Source organism: Mauremys reevesii, linkage group 13 (assembly GCF_016161935.1).
Source record: "Mauremys reevesii isolate NIE-2019 linkage group 13, ASM1616193v1, whole genome shotgun sequence".
Classification (NCBI taxonomy): Eukaryota; Metazoa; Chordata; order Testudines; family Geoemydidae; genus Mauremys; species Mauremys reevesii.
Genome location: NC_052635.1, coordinates 48,288,963 through 48,313,477, shown reverse-complemented (window position 1 = coordinate 48,313,477; position 24,515 = coordinate 48,288,963). Strand labels below are relative to the sequence as shown.

At 45.5% G+C, this 24,515-nt stretch overlaps 1 protein-coding gene across 5 annotated transcripts in view; it reads left to right on the top strand.

The window, feature by feature from the left end:
- Positions 1-24,515, top strand: part of CTNNBL1 (catenin beta like 1) — an 86,667-nt gene that overhangs the window by 45,311 nt on the left and 16,841 nt on the right. For 4 of the 5 annotated variants that reach the window (XM_039498365.1, XM_039498364.1, XM_039498368.1 and 1 more), the window contains exons 11-13: positions 2,350-2,531; positions 20,268-20,365; positions 22,286-22,366. In XM_039498365.1, the coding sequence (XP_039354299.1) occupies positions 2,350-2,531; positions 20,268-20,365; positions 22,286-22,366 (361 nt within the window). Of the gene's footprint in view, positions 1-2,349; positions 2,532-14,665; positions 14,760-19,010; positions 19,102-20,267; positions 20,366-22,285; positions 22,367-24,515 lie in introns of those variants that run through there. The other variant, XM_039498369.1, reaches the window with a different exon arrangement.

Here is a 24,515-nt window from a genome sequence, read left to right as displayed (position 1 = left end):
GCAAATATTAAAATTATAAATTCTTGTTAAGGCCAAATAGCTGAAAATCCCTCTGTTTCCCTCCAAGACATGATTTCAGGGGACTGAGTTTTCTCTGCTACATTTGACATCACCCTAACAGGAAAAGATGTAGTGTGTTCATTGCTATTGATGTTGTTAACTGTGGTCATAGAAAGGCCAAACTGGGAACTTGGCATATGTGGTAAAGACTCTTGATTCCGCTTTAGCCAAAAAAGTTGCTTTATGGAATGATAGTGATTATTGATTCCACTACCTCTTGTGGGGGAAACGTCAAGTTTATTCTTTAATTATTTAAATGCTGACTTGGTCTGTGTGTGGTACCCCAAGAAACAGAAGTTTCTCCCAAGTTATGGTTCCTGCTCTGAACTGTTTCCATGGTGATTAGCATGAACAGAACATACTAGATGCAGGCACCGAAACATGCCTTTAGTAATCTTGTACCTTATTCCCTGATAACCAGAAACTTCTTTGCTTAAACTCTGTACCGTTCACTTTTTTTTTAAACATCATCTTAATAAAATGTTTACATCTCATCATAGCGAGAGCCAGATTCCCAGCTCAGGTGAGTGCAGCACGTATTAAGAGTTTTCAAGCCTCCTTCATTGCTAAGAGAGAGGTCGGTTTATAACCTTGTGGGGGACATTCTAAGGTGCCTAGCATAACACTTTGAGGACTGGACTCTTATTAAATATTACTCTGCATAGAAAATATATTTAACAGTTCTGTTATTTTTTGGGGTCAATTTGTGCCAGGCAGTTTATTTTTCGATACCCTATAAGTGCAGTTGTGGTACATCTATCTCTCCCGGTATTCCTATGGTCCTCATCTCTAGCGTATCTGAGAACCTCCCTATAGTTAATCAGTTTCTTTCTCTCTTTCTTCCCTGCCACCAAGAAGCAGGTCGATGGTCTTTTCAGATGAACGGGCAGGCCCGCTGACAGCAATTCTGGGCCCCAGGGCAGAACAGTCAGTGGGTCCCCACGCACGCGCAAGCTGTGTCCACGCTCCGCCTGACATTTGGGCAGCGCTGCACCTGTGCGGGCTGGTGTCAAGCGAGCTGCAGGCTGCACTGCTGGGCACGCTGTTCTGGCACAGCCAGGGCTTCCCCATGCCCGCCCGGTAGGGTTGCCAACTGTCTAATCGTGCAAACCCAAAGACACTTGCCCTGCCCCTTCACTGAGCCCCCACCCCCATCCCACCCCTTCTCCGAGGCCCCGCCTCTGCTCACTCCATCCCCCCTCCCTCCGTTGCTCGCTCTTCCCCACCCTCACTCACTTTCACCAGGCCGGGGCAGGGTTTTGGGGTGCAGGCTCCAGGAAGGAGTTTGGGTGTGTGGGGTGGGCTCTGGGAGGGAGTTTGGGTGTGGGTTCTGGGATGGGGCAGGGGGTGTTGGGGTGCAGGAGGGAGTCCGGGGGTCAGCGCTTACCTTGGGTGGCTCCCGAAAGAGATCGGCACATCCCTCTGGCAGCAGATCCTAGGTGGGGACCCCAGGAGGTCTCCACGTGCCCCTGCAGTTCCCATTGACTGAAGTTCCTGGCCAATGGGAGCTGCGGAGTCAGTGCTCGGGGCGGGGGCAGTGCATGAAAACACCAGGGCCGCAGGGCTTTCCCGCTGGTTCTGAGAGCGGCGCGGAGCGAGGGAGGGCAGGAAGCCTGCCTTAGTGCTGCTGTGCTGCCGGCAGCAGCCGGGGGCCCCTGGGTCCTTTTAAATCGCCAGGGCCCCTGGGCAATTGCCCCCTTTGCCCCCTCCGTCGGCCAGCCTGTGGATGGGGCTGTGAAAACAAGCATACTGCTGTGGGAAAGCCTGCACAAAGAGGTGCCTTCTCCATTTGCCTCTGAATGTGGCAGGTTTAGTGGTGGTTTTGTGAACGTCACCAGGAACCCTTCCTTGCTTTCATGATATGGACTCTTGTCCAGCAGGAACCCAACGGAGGTTACTCTACTCATGTCCTCTCAGCTGACCTCACACTAAATTTGAATCCTGGTCCTTACGGTGTAACAGTACCTGGTTCCGTGTGCTGCACACCATGCTCTTTGTGTGGCCTCTTGTAAGACAATCTGGAGGTAGACCGCTCTTGTTGTAGCAGAAGAGCATGAAGGCTATTTTGCCCTCATTGTTGATTTGAAAGGGAGAGATCCAGGGAGCTAACACTTCTGCTTATCGCAAAACAAGACACTTAGAGGAATTTGTGTATAGACTCTTCTCACTTGGTTTTGCCATGTTAATTTTGCCTTTTCACACTGTCTCTTCAGACTTCTATAAATGAAGCTTTACTCCATAGCTCTGTGCATCACTCCGATTCTGAACACGGGTATTTTCTTTTCACAGAGAAAAAAAGATCTCTCGCAGCAGTGCTCTGAAGGTACTGGACCATGCCATGATTGGACCCGAGGGCACAGACAACTGTCACAAGTTTGTTGACATCCTGGGTCTGAGGACTATCTTCCCACTCTTCATGAAGTCTCCAAAGAAGATGAAAAAAATTGGAACAACTGAAAAGGAACACGAAGGTAGGACTCAGCCAGATCTGTCCTGTTACAGTGCGAGGTGGAATGGGAAAGTAAATTTCTGAAAAGCCCACTTGGGTTTATGAATAGAACACCAGCCCTTTCATTACTCCCCAGCAGCATAAAATGCACGACAGCTTGTGCAGTCACCTTGGTGCAGTGTTAGCTGTTCACACAGCTGCTTTGCTTATTTCAGTACCAGCAGCTCATAGTGGTTCCATTTCCTGTGTGGCTGTTAATAAGTTATTGTATATGTGTACATGTGTCTGCTGTTTGAAGATCTGTCTCTTTGATGCAAAACTCTTTTGAAAAGAGTAATGAGGCAACTACAAATGTCACCTCAAAAGCAGTGTTTTCAGGGCTCTGAGCATTGAAGTGTGACTCAATGAACATCAGGCATTGCAGAAATAAACTAGTAGCAGCTAAAGTTCCTCTCTTTGTTTCCTTTTTCCTCTGGGAGACTCTGCTTTACAGAATGCTTCACTGGAGTACGCCGGGACCCTGCAACCTGAGCTGGGTCTGGCCCAATCTCCTCCTGCTGCTGGGGGAGAACTGTAAATACTGACAATGATACTTGGGCTTTGTACCAGAGATTTCCTAGCTGAACTTTCCGGGGGGGGAGCAATTCAAATGGTTGGCAAAAACAGTGAGGAGTATGAGTGGATCTTAAATAGGTAACTCTTATTTTGAGTGATCCATCCCATTGTCCAGTCCCAGCTTCTGGCAGTTGGAGATTTAGGCACCCTGGCTAACAGTCATTGATGGACCTGTCCTCCGTGAACTTATCTAATTCTTTTTTGAACCTGGTTATAATTCAGCCTTCACAACATCCTTTGCCAATGAGTTCCACAGGTTGACTGTGCATTATATGAAGAAGTAGTTGCTTTTGCTTGCTTTAAACCTGCTGCTGATTAATTTAGTTGTGTGACCCCTAGTTCTTGTGCTACACAAAGGGGTAAATAAGCCTTCCCTATTTCTTTCTCCATATCATTTATGATTTTATAGGCCTCTAGCATATCTCCCCTTAGTCGTCTCCTTTTAATCTCTCCTCATACGCAAGCTGTTCCATACCCCTAATCATTTTTGTTGCACTTCTCTGTACTTGTTCCATTTCTAACATATCTTTTTTGAGATGGAGCAACTAAAACTGCATGCTGTATTCAAGGTGTGGGCTGCCATGGATTTATCTAGTGGCATTATGATATTTTCTGCATTATTATCTATCCTTTTCCTAATGCTTCCTAACATTGTTGGCTTTTTTGTCTGCTGATGCAAATTGAGCGGATGTTTTCAGAGAGCTATCTGTGCTGACTCCAAGAACTGTTCCTTGAGTAGTAACAGTTAATTTAGACCCCATTATTTTGTATGTGTAGTTGAGATTGTTTTCCAATGTGCATTACTTTGCATTTATCAATATTGAATTTCATCTGCCATTTCGTTGCTCAGTCACCCAGTTTAGTGAGATCCCTTTGTAGCTCTTTGCAATCTGCTGTGGGCTTAACTATTTTGAGTCATTTTGTGTCATCTGCAAATGTTGTTACCTCACAGTTTACCCCTTTTCCAGATCACTTATGAATATGTTGAACAGTACTGATCCCAATACAGATCTTTGGAAGACCCTGCTCTTTTCCTCTCTCCACATGAACACTGACCATTTATTCCTACCATTTGTTCCTGTTTCTAACCAGTTGCTGATCCAGGAGAGGACTTTACCTCTTATCCCATGATAGCTTACTTTGCTTATGAGCCTTTGGTGAAGGACCTTGTCAAAGGCTTTCTGAATGTCCAGGTGCACTATATCCACTGGGTCACCCTTGTCCATGTGTTTGTTGACACCCTCAAATAATTTTAATAGATTGGTGAGGCATGATTTTCCCCTTACAGAAGCCATGTTGACTCTCTTCCCTAACAGATTGTGTTTAATGATGTGTCTGTTCTTTACTGTAATTTCAATCAATTTGCCTGGTACTGAAGTTAGGCTTACTGGCCTGTAATTGCTTCTGGAGACTTTTTTTTTAAAATCTGTGTTACATTAACTACCCTCCAATCATCTGGTACAGAGGCTTGCTAAAGTGATAGGTTACATACCATAGTTAATAGTTTTGCAATTTCATATTTGATTTCCTTCAGAACTCTTGAGTGACTACCCTCTGGTCCTATGGTTTATTACTGTTTAATGTGTCAATTTGTTCCAAAACCACCTCTACTGACACTTCAGTTTTGGACAGTTCCTCAGATTTGTCGCCTAAAAAGAATCACTCGGGTCGGGGGGGGGGGTGTCTCCCCCACAACCTCTGCAGTGAAGACCAGTGCAAAGAATTCATTTAGCATCTCCACAATGGGCTTGTCTTCCTTGAGTGCTCCTTCAGCCCTTCGATTAGCCAGTGGCCCCACTGGTTGGTTGGCAGGTTTCCTATTTCTGATGTATTTACACATTTTTTGCTGTTGGTTTTTGTCTTTATCTAATTGCGCTTCACATTCTTTCAATTTGATTTGGAGAATACCATGACCCCTCCAAGACTGTGTTACGTTACCTCCTACTGGCTCAGACCCCGTACTGAACTAACATCAGCCATCTGTAGTCAGGGTAGAGTATTTACCATGGTCAGAATAGCAATGCTGAAAAGCAGCCGGGTAGGGGGGAGTCGGCACTTGTTTGTGTTTGAGAGGGAGTCTGGATGGCTGGGAAGAAAAGCGACAGATTCAACAAGCAGCTGTTTTCCTCCTGAAAAATGTGCCAGTAGTGAGCTGGTAACAGTACATTTGCTTTAGAGCACCAGCATTAGAAATTTGATAACATTATATTAATGAAGGCAATGGCTTGGCAAGACAGCTCCTGGAAGGCATGTTTGGGCTGTAATAGCTGTTGAGATGAGCTCTGCATCTTGAATACAACAGGACTGGGAGAGGGAGACGCTAAAACAAAACAAGAAATGCAGGCCTGGTGTGGCTGCTGCTTTCCTAGCTGTTTGTCTCTGATGTGGGGAGGATGCTTACTTGCCCGCCAACACATCAATGCCAGGGCTAGTTATGATTTATACGAAGGTTGGCTAATTCAGGTTCCATTAGCTATTTATATACGTGTTCCTTGTTTTCATAGATGATGGTGAGGAAGAGATGCTCTTTTACATTGTTCCTTGGATTTGCATAATAAAACTGGAGAGAGGGATCTGGTGAGACACTCTGATGATAGATTTGAGGCTGTTTGGGAATCTTATTCCCAGGAGGAAATAACGATTGCCTCATTCCCTTTATCCAGGAACCTTAATCACTATGCCAAGCTGTGCGATTTGGAGTAGGGAGACCTGGGTCTGCTGGCTGTGCCACTGATTTGATTTGTGCGTTTGGGAAAGTCACTTAATCTTTGTCTCAGTTTCTTCCTCTTCAGTCTGTGGACAATTCCTGGCTACCTACCTCATGGGTGTACTGTGAGGATTAGCCAGTGTATTGCAAACCCTACAAAAGGGCTAGGTTCTTAATTATTATTTATATTGTAAAGTGAAGCAGAGTTCTGTCTTCTGGGGGAAGGGGAGTGGCAGTTACTGGGCTCCTTGTTCACATAATTCTAGATCATTATTGGTCAGCGGAAATGAGGGACAGAGAGAGATGAGAGTCCAGAGATGATTTTTATAGAGTTATTTTTTTTTTAAATCCGCTATTTCCATAAGTCCAATTTTCTATGTTTTGCATCATTGGGCAGGTGAGTTATTGGATTTATAGCCGTTTAAGTTAATTGGGATGTTTAACGGGGTTCCCCTGGAGTCTGTCAGGGCCATTGTCCTGATGTGTACGTGTGCCTGTGCTTTGCCAAATGTTTCGCCAGCAGTGATACAACCCAATAGCAGTTCTGTGCTTTGGGGAAATACAGCTTGAGGATAGCCACTGCGAGTCACTGATAGAACGGGAATACTGAAATCTCTTCTTGGTGTCCATGCTGGGACAGCATCCCCGGGGTGCAGCCTGGGACTGGGGGACCACTGTGCCCCCTGAACTGTCTCCAGCCTGGGCTGCCCCTCACAAGGCCTTGCTAGTGACCAGCAGCAAACCCCTCCAGGGGCTGTGATCACTCAGCACAACAGCATGTGGAGCCTCACACCCGGCTCTATTGCATGAATGCTCCCAGAGCCACTCATGGATCACACAGAGAAAGGTACCAGAGCCAAATCCCCCCAGCACTGTACCTCAGGAATATACCATCTTGCACTGCTCAAGCTGGGCAATGCACATTTATTAGCTGGAGAGTGGACATACACCAGCCTTTGCAAACCTGAGCAGATTTGCCCCACACCTCATACAAATTCACTGGTAAATATAAACAATTAAACAAATGTATTGACTATAAAAGGTAGATTTTAAGTTAGTTAGTTCAATCAGGGAGGATGAGGCCCTGTTCTAGCAGTTGAGGTGTGAAAACCAAGGGAGGAGAAACTGGTTCTGTAGTTGGCAAGCCATTCACAGTCTTTGTTTAATCCTGAGCTGATGGTGTCAAATTTGCAGATGAACTGAAGCTCAGCAGTTTCTCTTTGAAGTCTGGTCCTGAAGTTTTTTTGCTGCAGGATGGCCACCTTAAGATCTGCTATTGTGTGGCCAGGGAGGTTGAAGTGTTCTCCTACAGGTTTTTGTATATTGCCATTCCTAATATCTGATTTGTGTCCATTTATCCTTTTCCTTAGAGACTGTCCAGTTTGGCCGATGTACATAGCAGAGGGGCATTGCTGGCATAAGATGGTATATTACATTGGTGGACGTGCAGGTGAATGAACCGGTGATGGTGTGGCTGATCTGGCTAGGTCCTGTGATGGTGTTGCTGGTGTCGATATGTGAGCAGAGTTGGCATCGAGGTTTGTTGCATGGATTGGTTCCTGAGCTAGAGTTACTATGGTGCGGTGTGCAGTTACTGCTGAGAATATGCTTCAGGTTGTCTGTGGGCGAGGACTGGCCTGCCACCCAAGGCCTGTGAAAGTGAGGGATCATTGTCCAGGATGGGTTGTAGATCCCTGATGATGCGTTGGAGGGGTTTTAGCTGGGGACTGTATGTGGTGGCCACTGGAGTTCTGTTGGTTTCTTTCTTGGGTTTGTCTTGTAGTAGGAGGCTTCTGGGTACACGTCTGGCTCTGTTGATCTGTTTCCTTATTTCCTCGTGCGGGTACTGTAGTTTTGAGAATGCTTGGTGGAGATGTTGTACAACCGCATCTGCTCTAACCCCTCAGACAGAGACCAACACCTACAAAATCTTCACCAAGCGTTTAGATCTGAGGGTCTAAAATAAACCTCCTGGTGAAACATGTTACACAGAGAATGTGTTTGCTCTCCATTTTGTTTTTCCTGAGCTTGGAAATGGTAAAGGGGATTTTTCTGCCTTGCTGTGGAAGCTTAGCCAATGAGCAGTGGGAGGAGTAAACAGTGTTTAATTTAAAGAATGGCATTAAGCCGTTTGTTAACAGGCACTTTGTTAAATGAGGATTAAAATGTATGTTTGATGCTTTTCTTGCTGTTTGGAAACCTTGTTACTAAGTGGTTTCTGAATCCACTTCTTTTCTCAGACCCATCTATCATCCGTCCTTCTCCATCCCCTCAGCTTTCTCTCGCTCTCTCTCTGTCTGCCGGGAACAGTAGAAACCCCAGCTGCAGGGTTCTCCTTGATGATTCTCGGCTCTGTGGCATGAGACGAGTGGGATTCCCCAAGTGCTGAAGGTCCGAAAAGACAGTGGTAGTGAGTAAGAGCCCAAGCCATCTCCCCTCCCATTGCCACATGCCACTATGGAGCTTAACTTTCTCGCCACTGGACCCTTTCAGTCCTTGACTGATATCAGCACCTGTGTAGGTGTTTGTCACCTTCCCTCTCGGCACATCTTCCTGGGGTCTTTTCTGCTCCCTCCCTTCCAGTTAGACCTGGGTTTTCTTTTGCTTAGTTTTTATTTTGGTGACCACTTGCTCTGGCAGCGCCACCAATGCCCCAGGCTCCCGCCTCCCAGGGACTCTGGGGGAGCTTCAGTTCTGTGGTTCCTTAAAACTCTCCTTTTCTGTGGTGCCTACAGTGGCTAGGCCTCTAGTTTGCCCATCATACTGATCAGTATCGTCTCATTGTTCCCTTGTGCTCCCCATCTGACTGTATCAACCTGTCATCTCTTGTCTCGTGCTAAGATTGTCGGCTCTCTGGGGCAGGGACTGTCTTGGTTTTGTGCTTGTACAGCGCCTAGCGCAATGGGGTCCTGGTCCATGACTAGCACTCCTCAGTGCTATGGTAACACAAATAATAATCGTGGCACTGGCATCTCAATGTCCTTGTCCTGATGCTTTGACACCCTGGCACGTTGCCTCAAGGCTTGGCCTCATGGTGCTTCAGAGTTCTCTGTTGTAGGCTTTGGAGTACAGAGTTAATGAACTGGGCAAGCTTTGCCTATGGTGTGTGAAAGAGACACAGTCTATGGGCTCCTCATGAATTGTGTCTATGGCTATTTTGCAATGTTCATTGAAGGGTCACATTATGTAGTAAATAATTCTAAGATTATCTCCCAAACACATTTTTCCTTTTTTCAGTAACTGCTGGTCCAAAATTTGAGAACAAATAGACTAATCATTAAATGTTCCATTAAAATTGCCCAGTTTCTTTCAATAGTAAACACAGTAGAAGCAAGATTGTCTTGGCTCAATGAGGGGAAAAAAAGAATCCCTCTGCTGTTTCAGCACGGTATGCTAGAGTCTGGGATATCCTTGCCATGGAGAAAGCTCACGCATCAGATTAGTGTAAAACAAACATGATATGATGCACTTTTAGACATGTGGATGCCTTTTGTATATCCAAAAAAGGAAAATTCAGTAGTAGCAAAATACAAAGCTTTGCGGTGTTCCCTTTGAATACTGAGGGCAAGCTCTGAGGTCGTAAAGGGTAAACTAGAGGATGTATGGAAACAGCTTTTTAATTTAAAAAAAAAAAGAGAGAGAGAGAAAGATGTGTCCAAAAAACCTGACCAAGCTCTCATTTTTTAAATACGTAGATATTAGATACTTCCTCTATAGCCTCCAAGAATGTTTTAATAGGAGTGTCCAGTAGCTGTATGTAGCTACAGATTTATCAGCATTTCCATTAGAAACCCTATTATTCCAGGAGGGATTCAGGATATAGCCCCATTAAAGCCTGTGAAATGTGCTTTGGTCCTACCCAGGCACATTCATGTCTGTATCAGCATGCCTATGTATTGTCGTTTTCTGCTACAGTGGTGCACATAATGGGGGGGTGGGTGTCTGTTAAAATAACACGAAAGTAAACAGCTTAAAGAAAACAATCTTATGCACTAGTTCTTGGGTGGACTGGTGAATGCAACACAACTGGAGTTCTTCAGTTTCTGAGAGATGACGGCTTGTCTACACATAGAGTTGTTCCTGATATTAACTCCATGTGTGAACTCTCTTATTCCAGAATAAGAGTGCCTTGTTCCTGTTTAGCTTAACCGCATTTGAAAGTGGGTTAAGATAAACAGGAACAAAGCGCTCTGGAAGAGTGTCCACACCTGGAATTAATCAGGAACAATTAATTGTCTACACATGGAGTTGTTCCAAGCCCTGATTCTTCAAAAAAGCATTAGAAAGTGATTCTTCAAAAAAGCATTAGAAAGTGATTCCAACTGACAGGTACTAGTAGTCACTTTTCATGTTGTTGTTCATAAACAGTTCATCCCACCTGCCTGACACCTTGCTGCAAAAAGAGAGAGATTCTTTTCCAGCAAGCGATTGCACATGCAAACTTTCAGGTGGAAAGGACCTTTTGACGTTGCCTGGAAACTAGAAAAGAGGTCAGAATCAAACATCATAATGAAGTAGCAAAGAATCCTGTGGCACCTTATAGACTAACAGACGTTTTGCAGCATGAGCTTTCGTGGGTGAATACCCACTTCTTCGGATGCATCATGCTGCAAAACGTCTGTTAGTCTATAAGGTGCCACAGGATTCTTTGCTACTTCTACTAAACATCATAATAATTCCTTAGCATTAACTACTGTAGTTTCATAATCAAAATCTGTATTTTCATTAAAAATGAAGTTTGATGGCCTTCGTGCGATAAACAAACCCACTAGAGAGCAATTGAGACTGCAGCTAGACAGTTCACACCTTGCAGTGCAGTTGTTCGCATCTTTCTTCAAACATCTGAATGTTAAAACCTAATTACCATTTAAATAATTACCCTGTTAAAATGGTTTACCACTGGACAATGTACAAAACACATTCATCAGTAGCACTTGTCCAGTGAGCTCATACCTACCTGGCATTATGTTCCATTTGTCTGTAGATAGGTGCTGCCATTGCACATGCACCTTTGACAGCGAGAGGATCCTGCTTCTCTACTTTCTTGACTTTGATGGGTACACCAGGAATGTGCTTTTCAGATAGGAGTTCATGTGTGAAATAGCATTGATCCTCATAGCTAAAAAAATCTTTTTTTGGCTATGGAATTTTTGCTAGAGTATTTATTATTTTGTCAATGCAACTTGGCCAGTTTTCATTCATTACAGAAAATTTTATAGTCCAAATTAAATTTTATAGGCACAATTTCATATAATGTATTTATCGCTTTAAAAACTAGCATGAAGATGCCAACTCTGGTGATTGGGATAACTACATTTTTGTCTCTAATTTTCTATAGTATTGATACCAATAAAAATGACATGGTGCCTAATGGGTGATTTGTATTGTAAGGTGTCTCGTTCATAGTTTGGGTTAGGTGTGGTTTTTATACATTATGTAGCAAGGGATAAAAGTAAAAAATAGGTCCTACTAATGAGAGACTCCTTGTACTTCAGTCCTGTTGGATCACTTAAACTTTGAAGATTGACCCACATTGTGTAATTGACCATACTGGACTTCTGTTCTAATCTCCAGTTTTCGGCCAGAGTGAAGTCTGTTATGGGATATGCTTTCCTGAGTTATACGCTGGATCTTAAAACTTGGGTTTCTGGGACATAATCATGTGTAACTTCGACTGTAACACACCAACAATGTAATCCAACTGATCTCTGGGAGCTATTGCCTCATCCAACGGTCTTGCCATTAATGTTGTGTTTTGGCGAAGGCCTGTGATTGCTTTAAAACTTACTCCTATGAACTCTATTACATGTGTGTGTCTTGGTACCAGAATAGTGTTGAGTTTAGACTTTTCTGAGGCAAAACTGTTAGTCTTCATGCAATGAATTTTTAAGTATTTTGTTATCTTTTTGATTATTTTGTTGCATTTTATTATTATTTTGATATTTTGTTAATACTTTAAGTCTGGTGATGTTACATTATCAAGAGTCTTGCTGTTTGCATTATCTTTGATACTTCTGCATACAAACAAAACTGCCTTTGATGAAAAGAAATTTCTTCTGTCTTGCTAAAACTGGAGACAATAGTATATGTAGTCATCTTCAGGCTGTGAAGGAGAGACGCTGAGTATATTTGATCACAGTGAGCACTTTGAATTTTATTATTGCAAGAAAGCCACTGCAATCCTGTCTACTTCTGTACTCGTGCTCTGGTTTTTGTATCCAGATGAGTATTTGAGGTATGACAGGAGATGGAACGCATCTGCCTATTCCCAGAGAAGTGGAGAATTTTTTATTTGAGTCGCCCTCTCTACTCGCTATATATAAAAATATATTAGTTTGGTGCTTGTCTGCTTCTTTAACACACTACTTGTTATCTAAAACGGAATGTTTTTGAGAGTTTGCCCTGTAGCAGATAAGGTCTTGATATTCTTGGACCTAGTTAACCAAGCCCTTCTAGATATTGTCTGAGATTGCTGAGGTCACAAGGAAGGGAAAGGGAGGAGAAATGGGCTCTACAGAAAAAAGTTTAATTCCACTAGACACTTTGTGTTTGTTTTTTAGGATTAGCTACTTGCCATAATCCTCTTGATTAAGGATTAGGATTCCTGTAGAAGTGTAATCCAGACGAGCCTCCCAGTAGACGACTGAATACCATGCATGATTTACAGTACAATGTGGGTTGGTAATGGCCTTTCACAGGCTGTTAATCTATACAGCTAAATGCAAGTAATATGTGTAAGTATGGCATTCCCTACAGCTAGCATCTGTAGACAGGGTTGTGAGGAACTGATGGATCAGAAGCAAACTGAATTTGAGATTTGGGTTTGATTGTTTTGTTATAAAGATGGTTATGAATCATAAACCAAGGAGAGGAAGATGCTAAAGGGAGTCTTAAATTGTGAAGGAGGGTCAGGAATTCTGTTCCAGATAGTGGGTCATCGCAGGAGGACTGACTGCCCCACCACTGTAGACAGGCCGGGAGGAAGATGCAATGATGTCTGGTACCTGAAGAGTATAAGGGAGCTGAGGAATAAAATGGAATGTGGCAGAGTTCGGTAATTCTATAAAGAAGGTTGACAAGCGTCTGGATTTTTAAATGCGAGGTAGATGGGATAAAATGTTCTTTTCCTGGGTACGTGAGCGCAGAACATTAACATTTTAAAAAAGCAGCACTCCTAAATTTCAGAAAGCGTATTCATCTGGCAAAAAAGCCAAGAGTCTGATGGGGCACCTTAGCATCCCATAGGGGTGAGAGGCCTGTCTGCTGATCTTCAAACTGTGCTATTAGGCTGTTGCTCTTGGAGCAATCTACTGGTTTAAAATTCCTGAACACACTCAGTGGGTTAAAATGGAGGAAACATAAATTCAGGTATGAGAGGCAAGGGCCCTCCTCTCTGTGGATCATCAGGTAGCCTTAGACCCACATGTTGGCTAGTGTGCCCAGCCTGAGAGAAAACAATCTTTCCCTTGCACGCCAAGAGATTGTAATGAACTGGGAGGATGTTCATACCAAGTCATCCAAATTTAACTGCCTTCACTTTCCCCAAATGTCAGTTTTATTTAAGAATAATTTATTTTCTAACCTTGGAAGAAGTTCACCCACTTTCCTATTTACCAAGTATCTGCAGTTTGTGTATTTTGCCAGTCTGCCCCATAATAAAAAGAAGCGAATTAGAGTGACACAGCTTTTTAGTTTTCCTTTAGAGGAATAGCTCTGCTACTAAAAATGCTCTCTTGATCCATGGTAACATGCACTGAAATGTAGCAACACCCTTTAAAATGAGTATCTGCTATGTGACTACATTCCCAGGGCATGAAACGGGTAAAATATAATAGAAAACTGACAAGATAGAGATTAGTTCTTCTAACTGAACATCATCTGTGAGCCAGCAGAAAATATTTTTCACACAATGGTCTGCCAAAACGAATGCCCACTAAAGAAATCAATCTGTTTAAACAAATTTATTGCACCAATTTATTATTTTACCACCAACTTTTCAGAATACAACAGGATCCTCTTATGTGAATGAGTCTTAGTTTTAATGTTTTAAATTAGCGTTTTAAAATAGGGCTTAATTAGTTTTAAAGATTCAACTTTGTTTAATGTTCTTGTAATAAAGAGATTGTTCTGGAAAATAACATTGCTAAGGGTGTGAAGGGAACTTTGCCTAGTGTGGTGCTCTAATCCTGTCTTGCTACAGGCTTTCATGTGCCCTGGACAGCTGGCTCTGGCCTCACTTTACCCATCAGTAAAATCGGAGTGATGCCCTCCTCTATCCTGGGGTTCCGAGGGGTAATTCATCTTTGTACCATTTTCAGAATCATGGCTGGAGGGCTCTGTAGAAGTGCAAAGTATTAACATAAATGAATAAATGTTAAGACTAGAAGGGACCATTATTGTCATGTAGTCTTACTCCTTGTGACTGCATAACATATGCCCTAGAATTCCACACAGTAATTCTTGCGCTGAGTCCAAGAACTGGTGGCTGAACTAGGGCGTATCCTGTAGATCTTTCTAATTTTGATTTTAAATGATTTAAAACTCTTTAAATTATTCCACTGGTTCATCAGAATTCATGCTAGGTGGGCTCTTGCCCCGTCCTTTCTTCTCCCCTTTCCACCAAGTGTGTGCTGTCACCGCTTTGATACCCCCAAAATGTACAGCTCTCTGTCTTTGGTATGAGGCTGGTTTAATCTGCATCAGTATTCCACTGTGCATGGCTCTGTCTGCCAGCGCCCTGCCCTGCCAGCCAGATGTCCGTTAGAATTAAATTTAAAAAGGGGAGGAAATAATAATAAAGGCAGAGAGTGTAATGTTATGGCTTGGTTTGACAGGACCTCCTGCTGCTGCAGCTGCCAGTGCCAGCCGTGGACTAGATTCATCTGTATTCCAACACACCACTACTGAAGTCAGGATCGATCTAATTAGGTATTTTAAGAGCTGCTTGCATCCTAAATCTTCCATGGCCATCTTCTCTAGGGAGGAGTAGGGAGGTCTGTGAGGTTCTAAAGTGATATTGGACTGAGAAGAATCTCTGGTGCAGTAGGAGACCATGTGCCGTATGTGACCTACCTAGAACAAAGACAGACCTAAGGGCCTTGTGCGTTGCTCAGAAACAAAGGCGAGTCATAGCATTGGTTAGGAGTTTAACAGTTTAATCACATCTGGCCCATTACACTGGAGAAGACAATGTTATCTCCTAGGATAGAGTATGGCTAAGAGTCCAAAGCAGAAGCTTTTGGTCACCAGCTCTGCTTTGCACTCATGCATGTCTTTGCAGACTCTTGGGAATCGGTTGCATCCACACTAGGAAAAAAGGTGGCTAGTTTTCATGTGTTAGCAGGTCAAAGGAAACAGTAGAAGTGAGCCTACTATTTATCTCAGCCTACTAACAGGCCTTGTCTTCATTCCGATTTTACCTCCTGTTTATCGTAGGTTGGCTAATAATGGTAAGAACACACCTTTTTCCCCTGGTGCAGACCAGGCTTTTGTGGGTCTGGGTCTGACACTTTTTCAAAAGAGAAGCATCTAGGCCTGTCTTGCAAGGTGATTGTTCTGGGTGGGGCATCAGGGTAGGTAGCACCTTTGGCCTCTAACCTTGTTTCCCTCCCCCAGACCAACATTTTCCATTCAGATTTTGCAAAGCTTCCACATAACAGGGCCAGTATTTATGGAGTTGATTGAGCTGCCTTAGGTGTAGTCTGAGGGCCATATGTGACCAAGGGAATGATGAAATATGGCCTGTAGATGTAGGATGAGGACAAAGCTGATCATCCGAAGAAGTGGGTATTCACCCACAAAAGCTCATGCTGCAAAACATCTGTTAGTCTATAAGGTGCCACAGGATTCTTTGCTGCTTGATTTAATTAAACAGTGGATTCAGCCAAGCTTCATGTCAACTTCGGTTTAAATAAGCCAAGAATTGTCCATGGCAGTTCAATTAGCTGTGTTCCTGTGCTGCCCATAGGTACTGGTATTAATTGGGCAGTAGGGCGCATTAGAGCATGTTCATCGGAAATAGGCCAAGCAAGTGGAGACTCCTCCTTTTGGCTCAGAAATATTTTAGACTTGGAGAATAATTACACCATCATTTGGGAAGAGAGATTAAATGGAGAAGGCCAGATCCTGCCAGTGCTACCCAGCATAGTGCTCACTATTAAAAATGGGCCCATTAATGTCAATGAGACTGTTCCCAGTAGTAAGCACTACACCCACTAGTAAGTGTTTGTATGGTTGGGCTCATAGTTTTTGTTCATGCATTGTATCATGAAATAAGACTTCACATCCATGTATCTGTGGAGGAATCTATAGAAAGTGGACAGGATAGGTGCTGTAGCCAAAGAATAAACACTGAAGCATTCTTATGACTAGTGTCCTTGTGGTTCTCCATAAATTCAGTGACTAAAAAGGTCTGAGGGGTCCTCATACATAACCACCTGACTGTGAGCTTGTGGGGAGGTGCTGTGGCTAATATGTAGATGTTTAAGTGGCGGAATATTGAGGAGGAGAAGTGGGGTGACATTCAGTTGCATCTGACATTGGTTATTCTACTACTGGAATCCGGTGTCCATACGTTAAAAAAAGGAAAGCCCAGAGAAGAGCTGCAAGAATTGGCAGGAAGTCTGGAAAACCTGTCTTATGACTTGAAGAGATCAGCTTATTTAGGTTATCAGTGAGAAGGGTAACAGGTGACCTGGTCCTTATGTGTAAATACCTTACACAAGAGAGGGCTGATAAGAGGGCTCTTAAATCTAGCAGATAAAAGCAACAAGATCCAGCGACTGGAAATTGAAAGTAGAAAAATTCAAACTGGAAATCACATTTTTAACAATGAAGGGAACTAACCATTGACCAGCTACGAAGGGATGTGGTGGAGTCTGTCATTTACAGTCTTTAAATCCAGACTGGATGTGTCTCTAAAAGATGTGCTCTAGCTCATCCTGAAATAATGGGCCTGATGCAGAAATCACTGGGTGAAGTCCTATGGCCTGTGCTGTGGAGGAGGTTGGACAAAGAATCATACTAGTCCCTTCTGGCCTATACATCAGTGAAGCTAGGTAGACAGACCCTAGGGCGTATCCGTGACAAATCCACCTCGTCTTGAAGGAACTGGCTCGGTGTTCAGTTACTGACTACAAATCCTGAAGAGGGAGGTGATGCACAGGAGAGAGTGAGACTGGTACATGGGAGCAGGATTGGGGGACAAGGGGTCCTCATATTAGAAAAGATCAGGCCGCCCTGGTACAACAGGAAGTGAAGCAACTTCTTACTCCACTGGCAGCCCCCTCATAGCCTCCTCTCGTAGACGCAGAGCAGGTGAACTCTGGCGCATTGGAAACACTAGCTTTCCTCCAAGCCAGCAGAACAAGCTGCTAGGATATTTACAACTTTTTTGAATGTCATCCTCCTCATTTTAAGGACAAATGGGCTCAATAGCATTTGGGGTTTTTTGTCATATCTTTTTACATGGACAACTCATTTGATATAGTGTGTGTGGTGTAGTTGCCTCTTGCTATCCTGAAGGCCCCTCTGCAGTGAGCCTGCATTCACACAGGCTGCACTGATGTATCCATGGCCATCTTTCACCTCCATTTTATCCTGTCGAAATGACAGAGCAGCTGAACGGTGCCGGCCACCAGATAAACCTGTTATCTCCTCTGCTTTTCCTGCCAGCAGCTCTCCCCATCTCCTTGGTGCATGAAAAACTGACACCACCTCCAGCAGAAATCTGTTCCTGAGAAAGCTACATTTATTAGTAGCAAATAAAACTGTGTGTTTCTATTTTTTGTGGTTGTTTTGCTGCCTTTATGTGGCACGCAGATAACCTGTGGTGCAAAGGGGCAGACCCCAAATTGGGGCATGGCACACTGATTACTTAGGTGACTGCAGCCTTTTAATGAAAAGATGAGCTGTCAGTTTATTTGAAAGTGCCATGCAAACAGATAAATGTCGTTTGTTCTTTGTACACCAGTGCAATTGAGCGAGGCTTCTCTTGGCTGCAGGCTAGGCAGAATTGTGGAAATGCATGTTAATCTGGTTTGATGGCAATGAGAAGATGATCCCTCCTCTCTGTATATTGCATTTTCTTCTGTGAAAATAACAGACCTTGACACCCCTTTCCCCCATCTTGTCAGTGAGGCAGTGGAGGAGATTTTTACGGCCACTATTTCTCATCAATCTTAATCAGCAGGATTAAAGCAAAGACATCATTGAGAAGTTCTAGTTCAGAATACATTGAAATGTATGAAACCTGAGGTCTGTGCTTAATGCATACGGGAAGGCAGGAAGCGATAACAAATGATTCAGTGAGGGAGAGAAGGTGAAGGCTGTCATTTGCTCTGTGGCTTTGTGCTCGCTTCTATCTGCCCTTATTTAAATGTTGCCCTTTGGTGCACTGCCCCATATCTGACATTGGCACAAACTCTGCAAATGATTTGCACCCCCTGCAGTGACCATGCCTGTAGTGGGGTGATGCAGGGCATGTAAGTCACTGCTATTGTTTTCACAGCCTCCCATTAATCTCTCTCTCTCCTCTTCCACCCACCTTTGTGCCCCAAAATAAATGTGAATCCAGGCTCTGTCAGCCATTGTCAGTGTCTGAAGGATGGGCAAGATAGAGGAGCCGAGGAAAGCGTTACAATTGGAGAACCTGGCTAGAAAGGAATGGAGATGTTTAATTCACTTTTTATTTGGAATACATTGAAAAACCTATCACAGAATTGTAGGACAGGAAGGGACCTCTAGAGGTCGTCTAGTCCAGCCCCCAGAACGTGTTCAAGCACAACCTGTCTTTCAGGCAGGTACATACCGAGTAGTTAGACACTCACATGAAGTAAACTGTGGGCACAAAGAGGGAAGCCCAGTTAAGGTCAGGCTAAAAACCAGGCCCTGTGTGAGACCAGATTCTGCCTCGAGCGAGGTTGGGGCTGCGTATCATAGAATCTCAGGGTTGGAAGGGACCTCAGGAGGTCATCTAGTCCCACCCCCTGCTCAAAGCAGGGCCAATCCTCAGACAGATTTTTTACCTCAGTTCCCTAAATGGCTCCCTCAAGGATTGAACTCACAACCTTGGGTTTAGCAGGCCAGTGCTCAAACCACTGAGCTATCCCTCCCCTCCATGGGTGTTCCTTCTAAGGGAACAGGGGCCAGCAGGGAATCTTCCTTTTCTACCTAATGTAGCTCCTGGGAAGCATTAGAGAGCCACATCACACCCTACAAGCAAAGAGGCCTAGAACAGAGCTTTCGCTTCCCATGAGATGCTGAGTGACCTGAACTCCCATGGTAGGTGCCCAGTGCTGTGAGAATCAGACCCCGGGAGTGAGACTGTTGCCTTCTCTTGTTAGCAAGGCTCTGGAGAGGAGATTCTGCTGTAAAGTTTGACAGGGAAGAGCTTCTGAAGGAAATTTGTAAAGAATGAAAGAAATTATGTGACGCTTGCCATGCTCTCTCCCCTCACTGAAACCCTGTTCTTCCTGTGGCTTTGGAGAACAGCATCTTGTGGGACATCGGCATGGCTATTCATAAAGAGAACACCTTGAAGCTGTGACCTGCCACACACAAGAAAAGAATCAGGACAAATTTGAGGCACTTAGCTCAGTTGCCCTTCAGACTCTGAAATTTAGTGGGGTTGAACATGAACTTGGGTTGCCTCTTGTGTTTTTGCACAGTTAATATTTTATTCTGTTCCAGGGTTGGGCTGTGAAAATTTTGACCCCTAAGTAGAATCTAGAAGGCTGTAGAGCAGATTTATTTGTTCATTATTTCCTTGTGTGTTGTGCTGAATTTGTATTCCGAACACAGGATTTTCTGTAAATAAAAGGTTTGTTTGAAGGTTTTGCTCTAGCTAATGCCAATTAAATCTCTGCAGGAGCTGTATTCTGGCGTGCTTCTACCTTCCTTGAGCTATGCTGGTCTAACAACTGCTCCCTGCTTGGTAACGTAAGGGTCGCTCAGCTGACAGTGCCAGCTTCTGAATGGAGCCTGGTTTGGGTCCAGTATGGCTGTTAGCCGTGAAAGAAGCAGCAACGCCATCCCATTAGCTAGGAAAGGAAGTGCCAGAAGGAGAGTGAAAGCCACTGAGAGAGACCTCAGCCAGGGGAGTTACAGCCCAAACTTGGTTCCATTTATTTTATAACGTCCTTTTTTTTTCAGGGCTGTAATTAACAGCAAGAAGATTCCAAAACAGGTTCAAAGTAACACACAAATTTGATAAAAGCCTAGAGGTTTTTCCAGCTTTCAGCTAGCTGGGAGAAGAGACGAGGCACCTAGGGACCCATTCTTGCAACAGCTTCCCCATTCTTTTATAACCACACCCCAGATCATGGGCAGGAAATCCCTGCAGCTGGAACCAAACGTGTGCCTCTCTTACACCTTGTCCCAGCGAGGAAATGATCCGGTTTTCCTGACCTGTGTGCAACTCTCTCTCTTCACCACCAGAGCACATCTGTTCCATCCTGGCCTCCCTGCTGCGGAATCTGAGAGGGCAGCAGAGAACGCGGCTGCTGAATAAATTCACAGAGAACGACAGCGAGAAGGTTAGTGCGCTGGAGGCCCAACTCTGCTCCCACTGCTGGAGTACAGGGCAGGGGAAGATGGTTAGAACTGGCATGGTGCCAGCGTTTCAGTGGCTGTGGAAAAATGAAAAATGGGTCTAATTGCTGTATCTCCAGGGGTGGAAAAAAGCCAAACCCTACCAGTAGCAGTGAGACTTAGGAATATGCTAGTTACTTGTGCTAGCTGCTGGCCAGTACGTGGGCTAGTGCTCTTACGTACCACACGTGTATCCCTCGCCTCTAATCCATGGAGTGCTTCATTCTTAGCAGGAGTGGCATTTGGGCATGGAATTGACCCTGAAGTACCACCAGCTGATGGATAGCCAGGGTAGCCATCTGCAAAGAAGCAGCTTTTTCAAACCAGTTCTTCCAATGGGAATTGTAAATTCAGTCAGAATTTAAGGCCAGAAGGGACCATCAGGTCATCTGGTCTGACTTCCTGCATTCCACAGCCACTAAAACCCACCCAGCTCCCCCTGTATTGGTCCCAGTAACCTGGATTAGACTAAAGCATGCCAGGTCTCGGGAGACTAAACTGTTGTGTGCCTCGGGGGACAATAGGAAGGTGCATGAATGTCCAGGGCCCAGCAAGATATACCCAGCTGATCCCAGCAAGTGACCCACGCCCAACACAACCAAGGTCTTTGTCAGTCTAATCTGGGGAAGGATTCCTTCTGACTCTGAAAATGGTGATTGGTGTGAGCCTGAGCATGTGAGCAAGAGCCACCCACCAAGCATCTGAGAACGCCCAGTACTGCCTCGGTGCACAGTCCACCCTGCCCTTAAGGATTATCTTGGTCGCTCTGTGCAGAACACAGCCATAAACCCTCAACATGCTGTTCACGGGCTGTCCCCATAACTGAAAGTCTCTCATATTGAAAGGCCTTGTTTAATTGCTTAATCCAGTGCAACAGAGAGGGCAGCCTTAGCCCGTAATGTGTAACAGTGGTCTGAGTGGTCACAGCCTGGCTGGACAGACAGCCACAAATGGGTGGTGGGTGGACCCCCCCCTTTGGGGAGGCTAGCCCCCAGCCCCACCCCTTCTGCATTGAGGCCCTATGTGCCCCCCTCCCCCCGCCATGGCTGTGGCCCTGAGCCCTCCACCCCAACCCTTCCGCAGCCAGAGAAGCCCCGGGCCGGCCAGAACCCCATCCCTCCAATGCCGGAGGAGCCCTGGGCCAGCCCCAGCTGCACTGGCCCAAACAGTCCCAGCCAGGCCAACCAGCCCACCTGAGCCCCAGGCTGGCCCGAGCCGCCCCAGCTGCGCTGGTCGGAGAATGGGAAAGGCGGTGTGCCTCCCTTCCCGAGACCTCCCAGCCACCCAGCGGGAGAATGCCGAGCTTTTTATATGTGCCATGCAGGTTCCAGGGTGGCTGAGCAGCTGGTATCTGCTACCCAGCTTCCCAGGGTTCATCAGTCATCTCTCTTGAGTCCAGGGAGATGACTGATGAACTCGGGAAGCTGAATAGCAGATCCCACCTCCTCAGCTGCCCTGGAACCTGCATAGCGCATAATAATAAGTAAAACCCCACAACCTGGCATCCCATGGCTGTGCCTTCCCTGGCCTATTATATCTGCCATCTATGCAGCTGCATTTAGGGAGCTGGGGAAAGTGGAGGAGCACAGATCGGAGGAGTGGGCTGAGCTCATGGCCTAGTTGCCCACCTTCTAGTGGGAGCTGATTGGATCACATTGTGATAAGGTGTAGAGATCACTGGCATTTCAATCCAAAGCACTCACCTGTCCGGCATTCACTCATTCCCGTGTCTCTCCTGGGAGTGGCAGAGCTGCAAGCTGCTGTGTGAGATTTCTGGGAGGACGAACAGTGGAGTAGGAAGGGCTGAATGCTGAGTGGAGTGGGCCTTTCCCTTGCTTAGGTCTGTGTCTCTCCTGCCCTCACAGGTTGATAGGCTGATGGAACTGCATTTTAAATACTTGGATGCAATGCAGGTGGCTGACAAGAAGATAGAAGGAGAAAAGCATGTATGTATTGCTTCCTTGTGTTGCCAGCTCGTGTCTCTAACTCCTCTTCTTCCTCCCACTCTGAGCCCTCAGCCAGGGAGGAGGTGTTTTAATGTCCTGCACATGGCACGGTTTTGAGTTGGCTGCCTTCTCCCCACCCTCTTGCAAAGAGCTGAATGCCTGCTTGCCTGCAGAGGAGTTTCTTCTGGCAGGGGTGGGTATCCTTTGGGACAAGGTTGTACACAGGGGTTGACTGGCACGCTGCTGTTGGGCAAGGAAGATGTGAATCTCTGTGTAAGAAGCAGATGTTCCTGTCTATAGATGCTCAGCAGCCAAATTGGTGAATTCTAGCCAGACCACAGTGGATCCCCGAGCTCTGGGAACACAATTCACCACTCAAAGGACAGGCACCTTTGTGTCACTCACACAGACTCTCGCTCTTGTACTGTGCAGGTAATAAGAGAGAGCTCAGTGCATTCTGCCTGCTGGGAGGGGGCCGAACATAGCAACGAATTCCTGGCTAGCCAAGCCAGTGCTGTGCACTGAGCCTTCGTTTCTGTGCTGAGAGTTACGCTTTGAGACCTCTCTCGCCATGGTTTCCTCTGGGGGGGGGGGGGGGGGTCTTCATTTACCAAAAGCTCTATCCCAGGACTCACTTTCTTTGATTTCTACCGTATTTTTAAAAGTTCCCTATGTGCTTTAGATTAACCCTGTCTCTAAAATGTGCCCAGGCTTCCCTGCCTTCCTGTTACCCTCTAACTTCTAACTGTCTGCCTGTCACCACACTGTTCAAATGGCAGCCACCTTTTCCTGCTCAGCTACAGCTCCATTGGTGTGTTTTATTCGCTTTCAGCTCTGTAACACAGCACTTCTCTGTCCTGCCTCATTAGCCTTCTCCAGATAGGCATCCTCACAGTGCTAACACAGCTACTGCTAGCAAGGCCCCAGCATGACTACTTTGAGCATGGGGGGCTGGTATTTTTGTCTGAGAAACAAGGTTAGAACCATATTGTAAAATCATGCTACAGCCTACTGGGTTGGGTCGCTCACTCTGCAGCACAGTTGTCTAGCCAAGTTCTCTGGTGAAAATCCTTGTCGTCGCTGGCTAGGGAAGCTAATAGCAGGACCTGGTAGCAACAGCCGCATTTCAGCACCAGTGTAACTAGCTTGGCTGTGCTTCCACCATGCACAGGGGCTAGGTGTAAAGGGTTTTGGATTAACATATTTGGGTTTGTTTATTTGTGTATATGTGTATATATGTGTACACACACACACTGTACAGTGATTCCTGAGTCTAGGATTGCAGTAGCTGTGATTCTCTTTGCAGTCACTTTTACTAGACTGAAACATTACTGGGGCTGGCAGATGGGGGGGAGTAAGTGACATGCAGTGTGACAATTACATGGTAATATTCAAGGCCTCCTTCCTGCCTCTTTAGAGTCCTGATCAGCTGTGAGGGAGCTTCTTCCAGATTAGATGGGGCTGTAGCCAAAGACTGGTGGTTGCTCCAGATACCTACAGTGGATCGTTCTGAATGACATGAGCTTTGGTACCAGGTTGTATTTTCTTGGAACTGAAGCCGACACAGACTTCCCTGAACGAGAGGACGAGCTGTTGGAGTCAGGAGGCAGCTTGCGGAGCTGTTAGTGAGCTTGGCCCGCTTCCCACAAGATTATGGGTATCAGCACTGAAGAGAGTGTGAAATTGATTAGCACTGAGGGAGAGTAATCACGGCTGTGGCTCTCCCTAGCACATGAGCTGACTCTGCATGACACAGGCTGCAAACCCCCCACCAGTCTCTGACAAACATCTGTCTCCTCAGTGCCAAGGCCAGTTCACTGGGCACGGGCAAACATTCTGAGGGCATTCGAGCTCAGCAGCTTCCTGGCTGCTCAAAAAGGCAGAGGGGTGAGTGATGAATTGAGTCACATCCGCTGCCAGCGTTCAGGCTCCATATGGACAGCTACAGCTTCACAAATGAACAGTGGCCTGCAGCAAAACAGCGTTTTCCCTTCCTTCCCCGCCCTCTCCATTGCTCCTGTTCAAATGCAGCAAGAAATGATTGATTCTGTGCATTTCAGTGTTGGTGGGTGGGGTTCAGAGCTCGAAGATCCGGACTAAGGGCACTGTCTGGTGCCTAGCAGAGTGTGGGCAGCTGCTGCTTAGAGCC